Source organism: Meleagris gallopavo, chromosome Z (assembly GCF_000146605.3).
Source record: "Meleagris gallopavo isolate NT-WF06-2002-E0010 breed Aviagen turkey brand Nicholas breeding stock chromosome Z, Turkey_5.1, whole genome shotgun sequence".
Classification (NCBI taxonomy): Eukaryota; Metazoa; Chordata; class Aves; order Galliformes; family Phasianidae; genus Meleagris; species Meleagris gallopavo.
In genome coordinates, this window is record NC_015041.2 from 49,092,729 (window position 1) to 49,106,769 (window position 14,041).

A 14,041-nucleotide genomic window follows, 5' to 3' on the forward strand; every position below is an offset into this window, starting at 1 on the left:
AAACAAAGTTTGAAAGAACTTTTCATCACTCCACTTCAAAGAAGAGATCTGATCTGGAGCTGGGAAGCAGACTGGATGGATTTCCTTCTCCTTCTGCAGTCACACTGACTTAAGTTGACCACAGGTCTTCTTTTGAAATCTGAAGCAATCAAATCTTATTTCTGCAGCAGAAAGGATGCTGCAGAATTCATGCAGGCTAGTAAAAAACATATTCTGAGCTTGACAGTGATAGACTGCCTCCAGCCCAGATAGACTGCCTCCAGCCCAGTCACAGCAGCCTATGTCTAGAATAACAATCATGGGAACAAAAGGTTTTCATGTGAGATCACATATGCTACATAACATATGAGTTTATTGTCTTTCTTGAAGAGTTGGTCACAGAACAAAAAACATACTTCCCTCTCCTATACAGGAATCCATGGCAGAGTGGCACACAAACCATAGCTCAGCAGCAGAACAAAAACAAACACTTTTTTTTATTTCTAATCAAAGAAGAACAGTTCCAATAGTACTACCAACATAACTAATGTTTCACTGGGTGGGGAGAAAAAAAAAGAAATGGGTAAGAGAAAATTCCTTTTAGCCTGAGGGATACGAGGCTACTTTCTAACACTGATCAAAACACTTTCATATGGGTATTAGAGCCCTTTTACAACTTACAAAAATAAGACAGTAAATTGAGCATAAGGAGGAGGAGGAGAGAAATGAGGATTACATTTTCCTCTGTTTTTGTATAGCACCTAGCACAGAGGGGTGCTGCACTGTGGATTCTCAGCACGATAGTTAAACAAACAATATACTAACCATTAAAATAGTGGTTGAAAGTGCTCTTTACCTTCTGGAGATTGACTTCTGCATCCAGTAGCTCCTCTACTGCAGAAGATGGCATGGACACATTATGATGGAGAAAGTCTGAGAATGTCTCATTGTCAACCAGGAAATCCCGAAGCCTCATGTCTGGAAGGTGACAAAACAAAGCAACATTTTAGTCAGAGCAAAGCCAAAAGGAAATTAATGTGGGAGCACTGGACAGGAAAAGCAAAAGCTGACAAATAGGGGAGAGGGGATTACACAAACAATAGCACAAAGAAAGCAGGAGCTGCTTGCAAATGCTCTGAAGAATGATAGTTTTTAGAGATGTCAAACTATGATGCCTCTATCTAGAAAAATATAAAAGGAAATTTTAAGATCAATTTTGTTTACTATGTGGAAACAATTTGCATAGACATTGATCAGAAACAGAAGCAACTAAGCAGACCAAGCTGTCCCCCTGCTCTGGGGTGAAACCTACTCCAGTGTTAGCTTTGTACAAAGACGGAGCTTCTCTTAATCCCTCTGTCATTGTTTAGTGCAGGATCCAGCTGGTTGATGGACCTTGGAGGGATTTACTGGCCTGTATTTAATTATGCTAACAGTAACTACTAGATACACTCTACACAACTACTATTTGTACTCTACCATAAACTATGTCACAGTCTAACATACTCAGATACAAAGAAAACAGATGATATGGGATCACATGCAAATTTAAGAAACAACCATTCTGTCATCATTACTGCAAACACTTTCTTATTTCATTTTATTTCCCCAAGGCCTCACCTTCTGAAGCCACTGGCACTGGAGCTTTAAGCTTTAAAACAAATTTGTACCTCCCCAGCAGCAGAGGGGAGCCATACGAAAATTATAATCCATGTACAATATTAAAGTTCACAAACCCACAGCTTAAGCAACTGCCCCTCATGCTGTTTCTTTCTTTCAAGAGACCAGCCCTTTCTTCACCATGCTTAAATAAGCTGGGATGAGGAAAGCACCTATGCCAGAAGAGCTGAAAGAGGAGGCCTCATGGGATTTACTGGGGTGAGGATATCCAGGAGATGCCAAGCCTGCCAGCTGGGTGTCATGCTACTTTTTCTGCTTGAGGAAGAGAGTCAAGAACCCATGGTAAACTGCAGCAGAGAGCGAGCCCTGACAAGGGAAGTCATGCAGGCAGCCCCTCCGGCAGGAACATCAGCTCCCATTACACACCACATTTTTTTCCCTCCTACTGTGCTTTTCACTCCACTGGGCTGGCAATACCTGCAAGAAAACCCACCCTGGGGAAGAACCCTCGAGAGGAGCTGGCTGCCATCCATGGAGCCAAGGTCACTGCTGCATGCCAGGGCCCAGGCTGATGCAGGCCCGGCAGTGAGGCAGGCTGCGAGGCACTCAGCTCTGGCAGCATGAAGCACGTGGGGTTACTGGCGGTCATTGCTCCCTCATCCACATCTCCAGTTACAAACGTCCTGTCATCTTCTTGTTCCGCGTGAGCAGCCACCACCACCACCACCGCCCTCCACCGAGGCGATGCAGAGGTTACTCGGGGACGAAGGCTTCACTCTTCCCCACCCTCTCTGCAGAGCAGCCTCACACGGAAACCAGCTGCCACTGCAGGTACCACAGCGTTCTGCTCCCCGGATTGCTCACCAAGGCTGAAAGAAAAATATTACCCCCAGTCCCAATTCCTCAGCTGTTTCCTAAGGGCACTGAGTTCCCCGAACACTTCTGGGCCTTGTTTGTTTTTTTTTGGTGAGATCATCCGCAGTTCGGAAACTGTTGGGACAAAGGGGTAGCTGGCTGAAAGCGCCCTGGCATGGGAAGATCAGATGTTTGCAAGCTTTTTCATTTACTCTGTCCCCGATCAGAGCATTTTTTCATGCTCCTCTTAAAGGGGCCATTCACTTTTAAAAACAAAGGCAGCAGAGCAATAAATAATCTTTCTACTTTTCCATATCCTCATTGCTGGTTGTTTACTTTTTGAGGGGAGAAAGCAGGGATGCTGAGCCTGCCTGTGAAAGCAAGCAGTAGGTGGCTCCAGGTAAGCAACGTGAGCAGCACCACGACTGCTGCTGGCCTCTCCACAATTGTGATGGGAAGGAACGACCTGCCACCTCCACAGCTGTAATTAACCAATCCAGACTTAACTAGGCATTTTTCCCTTTCCTTTTTATCATGCCAAGTATTTCCAGACTTGCTCAGCACTACAATTTGCTGAAAATCAAAGCTGCCTTCTAAGGAAACTCCTACAAATGCCTGAAGGAGTTATCATCATCATTTGGAAAAAAACATGACGGGAACAGAACATAAGGTTACCAGCATGTGAATTATCAGAACAGCCTGTGGGACAATACTTAGCTTCCAGCAGGCCAGGCATGATCCCATGTCATAACCCTTGTCCTCCTGAGACAATACATGGGAGCTCTGCAAGACCAAAGGACCAAACCCCAACACCACCATCACACTGCACCACCCACAGCAGTCAGCCATCCCCACATCCTCCCTCAACCTGTCCAATTCCACTTCTAGTGCTCATGGCTCCATATCTCATGCAATCACCCTCAGATGTGGAGGCATGCATAATGACCTGCACATGAAGCCACACAAAAGCAACAGTCACTGGCATCAGTCTAAGTTCCTACCCTGGATGTTTAAAAAATATGATAATTAATAGAGATTTCCTTTGAAAACAACCATTCTCCCACAAGGTTGCTCACCCGCTAGGGCCTAAGGAAACACAAGAGCATTAGTTAAAAGAACTACACCAAAAATAGTAAACAAAAGAAACAGATAAGTCTTTTGAAGGCTAATACCAAGCTTACCTAATAATGCAAAAGCTTGGAGTAGAAAAACACACTTTACAATCGAAGGATGAGTACTGTAATACTTTCCTGATATAAAAGCTGAGACACGCTATCAAGTTACTCAAAAAATGTGAGGCAAAATATGTCAGTTCAAACATGATTTAACCCATGCATCTTCCCTCCCACTTGAGACTGACAAAAAGCACTTGTCTGGTTGGCTACTGAAAACCAGCCAACACAAAGCAACGCAGCTGTAGCACTCATGGGGCACATAAGAAAGACATCCCCCATGCTTTGCTGACATGAAAGGGCAACCTCTCATCACCACCAAGAGAAAACCAGTCCCGCAGGCTCTCCCCAACACCACCACATGGTACAGTCTCCTGTTAAGATCCCCAGGTCCCACAAAACAAGATGAGCCCCAGGCACAAAAGTGGGTACAAACTGAGGTCACACTGAGCCACAATGCTCAAACACAACCAGATCTGACGTCAACCATCTCTCTAGTGGGATGGCAATCAATGTTACTGTCTCACAGTGAAGAAATAGTGACATAGGTATTCACAATAGACTACGTTTGTAATTCCAATCCCGATCCCAAAGGAAAAATAGCTGACAGCAGAAAAAACAAACAAGGCCTATGCTTATAAACCATGAATTAGCACCTTCACGCCAGCACGCCCAGTAGTACTGACATGCTTTTGTTCTGACTAGCTCCAACTCAGATATTGTGCAGCAGCAAAGCAGGAGACAGTGACCATACACGTGAAACAAGCAGGAAGACAGAAGTCACTTCCCATGCAGGGCAGGGAGAAACGTCTCCCCTAAGTCACGCAAGGAAGTCTCCAGCAGAAGTCTCCAGAGCTGGCAGTCTTGTGCCTTAACCACAAAACCACCCTTCCTCTCTGAAATCACAGGTCAGGATTAGACAATCACACACGGCAGCATTTCACAAATGCAGGCTTCATGAAATACAGGGCAAGTCAGTTGTTTCAAATGAATGCAAAGGACTGAGTTCAAGACCTAAAGTTTCCCAACAGCTCAACCCTTTATGTACCTTCACTTCTGTGCACAGAGCTAGGCTGGTTGTTTCTAGCTTGAGAAACAAATAAGTGTGACGATAACAGAAAAAGAGGCTCAGGACATCTACATGAACTCAAAAAGAAAAACAGAACCTCTGCATTTGGCTACATTACTGGTTATGTTAAAGTGGAGAACAAAAGATGTTCAGTATAAATAATAGCAAGTCACTGCTATGTGGGATCATGAGAAACATCATGGATAAAACAGTCTAAAGTCCTTGCAGATCAGAACGGCAATGATTGTGCAGTGAAGAAAGTGCCCGTGGTTCACACATTCTCCAGAGTCAGAGATTTTTGCTTTCCTCACTCTGAAAACACATCACCAACTACTTTTAGAAGCTCTTAACACAGTTGATGTGGAAGAGGAGAGCAAAAGAACTTAAAGTGAGTAACCAATTTTAAATTGCTGCTCTTAGTATTTATATGACCATGACTAGTCTCACAGCAAACTGCTACTACTTCCAGCAATATTGAGAACATATGCAGACAAGAGAGGGGAAAAAAAAAAAAAAAAGTAGGATACAGGTTAGAGAGCAGGAGTGTTCACCTAAATGTCCCTCCAATTCTTTCTTGCTTCTCTTGGAGGTGCAGTGGGCTCATACCTTCCTTCAGAAATGTAATGATGCAGTGTCTTTTAAAACTGAAACAATAGGGCAGAAAAACCTCACGGAAATTGTGGCTACAGTTTTCATATCCTGAACACTGCCTTCTAAAAATAAAAGGCACACAAATGTTATTTCAACATCTCTCAATGAGCTGTAGAGTACAAAGCTCACCAGGTCTGACTTCAATTTGTGAGGTTTGTGCTGAAAGGGTCTGTGCTTATGATCTACAATAAACCAGATTTTCAACCAGTTTTTAAAACTGACTTGAACCGACTGAAAACAATCAGATAGTCAGATATCCTGTTTACTTCCCTGCTTCAGAGGCTGTAAGTCCCTACAGAAAACTGGGATAAGGAAGAGGAAAAAGGGATTTTGCCATTTAATTTAGAAACTAAAAAGAAAGCACGGCAGTGTGTCTCATCTACAGGCATGCCTATTTATCTTCAGGGGATTTCAGTCTCTACTTACAGAACATTCAGGGCAGAAAATAATTATGCTATTTAGTGTGCATCCATTGTGGTCTGCATATCTACTACTCTTTGGCTAAGTCTGTGCTCCCTTCATCCACGCATCAAGACAACAGAGAAGCTTTTATTAAACTATGGCCCTTTATTTCTCATCTAATAAAGCTTTAGCTTTATTAGGGACAGCAGGCTTCTGTAAGTACACAAAGAAGAAACCAGCGAGGGAAGAAGGTTCAGATCACAGTACCTGGTTCCCTGCTGGGACTAAACTGCATTTCTATAGAGAGAGAGCTGCAGAGCATCTCCTCAGAGCTTTAATGCAAGGGCAGTAATTCACATACATCCATACCTGCCTGTCAAGCCCACACACTGCTACTCCACAGGGCCTTGGCATGATCACAAGACAAAATCTCAAGGTTCCCTGGTCACAGAAGTCTGATTCATCCAGGGCAGAGCTTGTTCCCCAACCATACCCACAGCAACAGAAGCCTTTGCAAGACACAAGTGCATGAATGGTCTACCAGTAGACCAAAAGCTGGTTTCAGCTTCCACAGCTGAAAGCATTTACAAGTTGCACATGTAATAACCATAAGGACTCTGGCTAGAGAGCTGCCTTAACATTTAGCAATTCCTCACATAGAAAAAGGACCAAAGCAGACAAACTAAGTGGAATTAACACTCATTTTACAATTTTGTGTTAATTTTTCCATAGAAAATATAGGAAGTATTCCTCAGAAAATAAGTGACAGGTACACTTGTGTCATGGTGTCATGATTTTTGGTTATCAGTATTCCACATCATAACATCATGTAATGCACTGGGGGTTTGACTGCTGATGCTCAAGTTCCGGGTGCCTGTCCGGAGGAGAAGAAGAGCTAAATTTCCCCAGAGGACTTTGCGGTCAGCGAGGAGATATAACTCCCGGCAAGGTCACCTGATGCTCTCTTCTTTGCCTGTGCTTCTTCGCTTGCGCTTCTCTGTCTGTGCTTCTCTGTCTGCATTTCTCTGCCTGCACTTCTTCATCGGCTCAACTGGACTGCACTTCTCATCTCAGCATTGTGGTGAGGCCGATCCACCTTCCAGACACACACTCTCTCTCTCTCTCCTTATATTCTGCTGATACTATATTTAGTAAATTAGTTTGTTTCACCTCAGATTGTTGCCGCTGTTTTCAATTATTTCGGGGTCCCCTATTTTCCTTTCCCGGGGGCGCGGATCCGCGGATCCCTCCGCCCTTCTAGTCACGGGACCGGACCAAACCAGCCCATAAACCGTTGACAACTTGTATGCCTCATCTGGTTTTCACACTCATTACCCACCACTGATTATACACCAGAATTATCTGAAGGCTACCTCCCATAAAAAGAGGCTTCTGAACAAAATAACAAAGTAACTGAAACCTGAATGACTCATGAATTGATGCTCATCCTAAGAAAATCATGGTCTCCTAATAAAGGAGTCTGTTACAGTGTTATACCCCACTGAGCCAACAACCCACTGTGAAAAGTAGAGCTTCCAAATGACCCACTGTTGGACTTTGGCAAGATAGCAAATTTTCATCCACCCTCATAATCCTAGCTTCAAGCAACACATCTGGAATGCATGATCAAGTGACATATGATATATATATATACACACACACAGTATTTTTTTTAAAGCAGTTACTATGGTTTAAATTTTCCTTTTCTTGCAGGTATTCTTCACCGTGTGTTGTGGGAATAGCTCTCAGAACTGCCTGTATCCCTACTGAGACTGACAGGACCTAAAACTGCCCTTGAACAAGTTAGAAGGCTGTGTCCCGACTTGTTGATAAGAAATCAAGCAGCTCAGCAGGCCTATTGTGCAGAATCTGCTCATGTGAAAAGCAAGTCCAATTTGCTTGCAATCAAAGTGCTGTTTCCTCTGCAGTCATGAATTGATGTGTTCTCGTAGTAGGCTATAAGCCTCTGCCTTGTCCAGAAACATAACAGTGCTGTCTGTGGAGACATTTACTGACACCCAAGAGAGCATTCATTTAACTAGAGCCTGTATTTTGATGTTTCTCTTATGTCAAACTCCTCTGGTAAAGTGTATGGAGAGGTGGCAGCCTCCTGTCCATCTCCAGCAGCTAGGATGTCTCCAGGAATAAAGGTACGCACTGTTCCACAGGTCCTCGCTTTTCTGCCCTTCAGTGTAGAGGGCTCACTACTCTTGTCCTTCCTGCTTGTTGTGATGAAAATTGTCAGAGGAGGTGAGTATGGAGAACTGAGAAGTGATTGGATAGCCACAACTAGTAGGCACATCAGAGTGGTTCTCCCTGTCAGAGGTTCACCTTGCCTGAGGTACACCAATCACGCTATTTTACTGTCATCAAGAGACAAGTGCCAGTGCTGCAGCAGGTCTATCTCTGGCACAAGGAGAGATTTCAAGCTCATCTTTATGGTGTAGTAAAACAGCCACAGAGTTTAGAAAAAGATCAGGAGGAGAAACAGTGAACAGGGAATTGGAAAATGTAGGCAGGATGATCTTTTGATTTGCTGAACTCGCTGATCAGGAGCTCCTGACACAGCACTCTTTCAGGCCATCTTTGGCACCTTCAGTAGAAAGTTGTTGCTTTGCTCACCATGAACCAAATGTAAACACTGGACAAAACACTGCTGCATATTAAGAGAAGTACTGGGAGGTCAGCATGCAACTTGGGCCTGCAGGCTGCTCTGGAGCCAACTCCATTCCCCTTTAAGCTAGCATTTTTGCTTAGAAGGGCTTTAAAAACAGCAGCCAGCACAATCACTCTGATAGAAAGCACAGCTGACACATTGCACTGATATAAGAGATTGGTTAGCTTTTATTCAGGGCATGTCGGCTTCAAGAATGCAGAGACAGTTTAAGGTAGCTTCAAATTTATATGGAAAGTCAGCAAGAAACACAAGGCTGTATCTTTGCCTAGGTACTATCTGAAGTCCCAAAAGCCATCAGGGTCCCCTCCTGTGCGACAAACATGGAATAGAAAGCCTCTCCATCTACAAGCCAGAAGTGAAAGCCACACAGTGCTCAGAAGCAGTTCTGTGAACAAATGCAGCCTCCAAAGCTTCTAGGAAGGGATGCACACCAGCTCCCATGCTCTCCAGGTCTTGCATAACACCACAGAAGATATTCTTGCCTATCCCCCTGCTGCAAGCCAAATACTGTTATCAGCACAGACAACTGTGAAATACAGTTTGCCTACTGAAAACAAAACAAAAGCACAACTGCTTGGGCTTCAAACAGCACAATAAATGAAGCAGGCTTTAAGAAAAGTCAAATACATTCACTGTTTTCAGAACCAGATCGTAAGCAAAGCTCCAAATCACACGTCACTTATAACAGGTTGAAAATTCTCTTGCTACTTTTCACAAAATAAGGATAAGCTACACATCTCCCAACCTATGAACTGGCTTGTCAACCCTGATAACAGACCTCAGATCCCACCAAATATGATGCTTCATTATTACAACAAACAAATGTTCAAAAGTGATATATAGAATGTGTTTCAGGCTGTGGAGAAGGTTTCTGACGTTCAAATTCAGCTCAGAAGTAAAAAATACATACTTGGCAATGCCACAGAAGTACTTCTAAAGAGCCAGAAGGTAAGGGTTGGTTGCTAAAAATAAAGCTTAGATTTTGACTGCACTAGGAACATTATGCCCTAGATAACATGCAGATTTTGAATACTCTGAAACATCAATTCAGAGACACAGTAAAATACTTAAAAATCAATAAATACAGACTGGAAAACAAATGGCATGGTCACATTCAGCAAAACAAAACAAAACAAAAACCAGTATCCCAATGGTAAACATTGCTGTGAGAATGCATAGTGTAAAATTATGCTATTAAAAACCATGGATCTAAGTGGAAGTACTAGCTGTGACCAACAAGAACCCAGTCCAGCATTGCTTTATACATGGGCAAGTGACCTCAAATTCAGTGGAAATTCAAGTCATAGGAAAGAGCAGAACTGGACATTTTAATCAGATGACCATTACTAATTGGAAGGATTTTCATGAGCTGGATATGTGAGCAAGCATCTGGAAGACTGCTACTCAAACACAGACAGAAAATACCTGTATCAGAACAGCTGATACAGAACAACAGGCAGAACCACCCAAGCAACACACACTACTCCAAACAGCAGCAGCCCAGCACCAGGTGTGCAATTTGAAAGACATTCCTTACAAAACCTGTATGGGTACTGGTGAACTGTAAGCAAAATAACAGGAAGAGCTTCCCAGGATCAAAGCAGCCTGACCATCCTGCACGCCTAGTGCTTGGCTTTGCACTGTAAGAAGGAAGAAAAAAACCACACCTTCTGAGTGTAAGGCTGCATCCTGGCACAGTTCTCACAACGGATTTGGGGAATTCAGCTCATATCTGGCTTAACATGATACCAGGTTCGATATCAGCAGATCACAGTGTATCTTGTTTTCCCTACTGTCGGGAAACAGCATTAGTTCTAGGTTGAGGGCCAAGTCCTCATGCTCCTCATCAAGCATACAACAGCAAAAGCTAGCTCCAGAACAAGCTGTTTCCCAGGCTCAAACCAATCCAAAAGACAGCCAAAACACTGAAGATTTACAAGCATCACCAATCACCACAGCTCAATTAATTTAAGCAGGAGCACCATCTACTTATTCTGAACATATGCCTATATCTAAAAGACCTCAAACCCTCATGACTGTTCCCTGTGTTTCAGTTTAGATGAACATCAGAAAGCTAGTCATAACATAGCTCAGTTTTGTTTTTAAGGTTCAAGTCCAAAGGAAAATAAGATCAAGCTTCAGCACTGAAACAGGAAAATACGTTCTCTGACAAGTTTAGGGAAACCTTTGCAACCATTCAGCCCCTTCGTGAATACAAATCAAGATCACTGAGCAGTAGCATTTTAAAATAGCTAAAAAAAACACTTTTTCAGCCTTTGAAAAACATGGTTTGAAAAGCAGACGCACAGTGGAAGTGGGCAGCACAAATTTACAGACCACGTCTTGGCCAGACATCATGTCTGTCATATCAGAGGTGCTATGCTACATTGCTACTTACATCAGCAAGCGCAGAAATGACCTTGCCTGAGTAGTTTGATGAGCTCATCCTTCAGTTTAGTATCATTCTTTATGGAACATATACTGACCATTTTCTCTCCTTCAGTACTGGTATCCTGCCTATTTAAACACATCATGGAGTACATTACTTGGAACAGCATTACTGCCCCCTCTTTCATGCAGAGGACAAGAACATTACAAGTAAACACAGCAAAGAGCAGTGCCACTTGTTGCTTTAAGAACAGTCCTATATTTCAGAATCCATGACCTGCCCAATCAAGTGGAAGAAAAATGTGTTCTGATAAAGGAACCTTGAGCACCACCTACACGGACATCTTAATAAAATTATTTCTTTTACTTTCACCAACTACTAGTACAAAATAATGTGAAAAGGAAGGAAGCACACTGCATAGATGAAGAGAACTGTGAGCTTAAAGAATTGATCCATTGTCTTGATTTCTGTTCCCTGGTTTTACAGCATCTTAATTAATGTTTTCCCAACTAGCTGGGCAGCAGGCAAGTGTGTGAAGAGAGAAGGGTGTAGCATAGATAAGCAGAAATATCTGATGACTGCTGATGATGTCAAACACCTGCGCCTGTACTACAAGAACAACTGTTGGGGCACCTTCCTTTCATGTACATACCTTGACTGAAAGTGACAAAGGGCTTTGGTGGTGGCTTTTTTTTTTTTTTTAATGTTCTGAAGTGCCATTTTATTAGTTAGACAACAGCTGGTTCTTTGCTAAGCAGCTGGTTGATACAAATCAGAATAAGAATTCAGATTGAGATGTTGCTATTTTTACCATAAGCTATCTTTGCCCCATCAACAAATCTACGTCTGATATGGGTGTGCTCAGTCAGCCTCAGATATGGTCCAACTAGGTTTAAGGGGCATATGCTAAAATACATAGAGAACTGCATGGAAGGGAGGTCTTGAGGTGTAACAGGTTATGCTTGATAAGTTCTGATTGCACTGACTGTACTCATGCAAACTCTCTATCACTGTCAACAGAAATCTAATTTTCAAGCAGTATTTGCCTTTAGAAAGTTACTCTTTTAGAAGAGCAGTAAAGCTAAGAAACCAACAGGAAAGGATGTTAGAATTGGGTCTTTTATTGCATCATCCTTAAAATTCAAGCTGAACAGAAAGGAGAAGAAACTTTGGTTGTTTATAGAGGATTTATGTCACAGGTCGTCCCAAATATCCTTCACATGAACCTTAGTAATGCCAAGTCAACATGAAAAAAAAAAAAAACAAAACAGGGCAAAACCTGCAATGGAGCTTATTTTTCATCAGCTAAGGAATCTCATTCCACAGAGGCACAAGCAATACTCAGTTTTAACTGGCTCACTTAAATACTAAAGTTCAGTTAATACATAAAAATGTGTACCATCTTTGTATTCTGCAGCAGTTTCACTCCGTTTCAAAGGATTTTTCTAACTCTGTGAACAAGTAACTCGCAAACTGTGATGCAAGCAGAAAACACAACTTGAACTAGAAATTCATCTCCCCCAAAAAATGCAATCACTACCTGATAATATGTAGCAACACTAAGAAAGATAGGACTGAAGGTAAACAGTATTGCTGTTTGTTGAAGCAACAAAGAAGTTTGGCAGCTGGAGATAGAATATGATGTTTGATTTCAGCCAGAATCCCAATACTGACAATCACTTATTTTAGAACAAAAATAAGTAAATCAAACAGAATGCTCATGAAAAAGGCAGCCTACAGAAATTCATTTTTTTATGGACTTTCACAGAAAGAGATCAAGCAGTGATGTTGCCTGGATAAAAATGAACATTGATTCAACATCAACAATATTTCTAAGCTAGCATCATTTATTGCACCTTGACGACATTTAAAACTATGTCACATGTTACTGTCTTGCAAAAGGAGAACTCCATTTCCTTGGCAGCTGTTTATTTACTTAACTCATAGGGATGCTGTAGAATTCAATAATAAGTGTTTGTAATGCACACTGAAGATTAAATGTATTATTACCTGAACAGGCTCCAGAATTAAATATTAACTTTGGAGATACAGTAAGTCCAATTAAAATTATATGCTCCAGCCTCAGTACCAAGTCAAATACCAAGACGATCAGGGATTTTTCCAGCAGTGGCAATTTCCTGACAGCCACTTTCATGTGAGAGCCTATGGAAATCACCTGAGAATAGCTGAACCCAAGCGACTGCTTTCATACTGTGCTTGCTATTAGCTCTCTGTTGCTCCTTCTCTCTTCCAACCTCAGTTTGGTTTATCTAAGCTACAAACACAATCTTCCACAAATTAGGCAGTCTATGGAGATTGGGAGTCAGTGAGAACAAACCCAGTAATTCTGAGGTGGAGAACAGAGAAAATAAACACAAAGTGAAGTTAGCACTGAGAATGCATTTTCACAACATACTACTTTTATTACGAAGCTTTGCTGATAAGGTTATTTCTATATGTGAGTGAGATAATAGGAGAGCATGAAAGATGCAACTGTTTATTTAACACTTGATTTTATTTGCAGGTTATGGGTAACAGTCAGCGTTGAAAAAAACAGGCTTAAGAGAGTTTTAGGAGACTGAAGAAACCGCTCAGAACCCTCCCGCTGTCCTGCTTCTGCAGCTGATACCAAACATGCTGTGAAAAGCATGATAAGCAATTCTGGTTCTATCACTCCTCTATATACACAAATTAATGTTAAGATAAACACAGTGCCTTTAAAGTATAACGTTTTAAAATTTTTTTAGTCTGTTCTAAAAACAGTGTGGCAAATTTTAACTATGAGCACTGGTGGTTATGCTGCAGACAAATTATGAGCTGGCACCATCAGGATAGTGAGCCTTAAAGGAACTAAAATGCCAGTGCAGCCCTCTGTCAACATAGACCAACGCTGACATCCTCATGATTTTCCTTGCATGTTTTTTAACATGGAACAATGTTTTCTGTCACAGGATTCTGAAGTATTTTACTCAAGCTCATCATTTACAGTACAAATGCTATAGGAAGGCCAGACATAATGTAATGCTGACTGGACATTCTGAATTCCACTTCCAAAAGTACTTTATTATTTCCCTCTTACATTCACACATACAGATACTCTATCTATGCCTCCCACTACAATAACATCTCAGCAGAAGGAAAATTCAGGCCAAAAGCAGGCAACAAAGCCCAGTTCTGCAGAACCACAAGACACCAATGCATATTTTTCTGTATCTGATTACCCATCC

At 42.0% G+C, this 14,041-nt stretch overlaps 1 protein-coding gene across 1 annotated transcript in view; it reads right to left on the reverse strand.

Moving 5' to 3' along the window:
* ABCA1 (ATP binding cassette subfamily A member 1) overlaps positions 1-14,041 on the reverse strand; it is an 83,058-nt gene that overhangs the window by 47,403 nt on the left and 21,614 nt on the right. Inside the window, exon 6 of the mRNA XM_010725981.3 lies at positions 836-957. Coding sequence (XP_010724283.1) covers positions 836-957 — 122 coding nt within the window. The remainder of the gene's footprint in view (positions 1-835; positions 958-14,041) is intronic.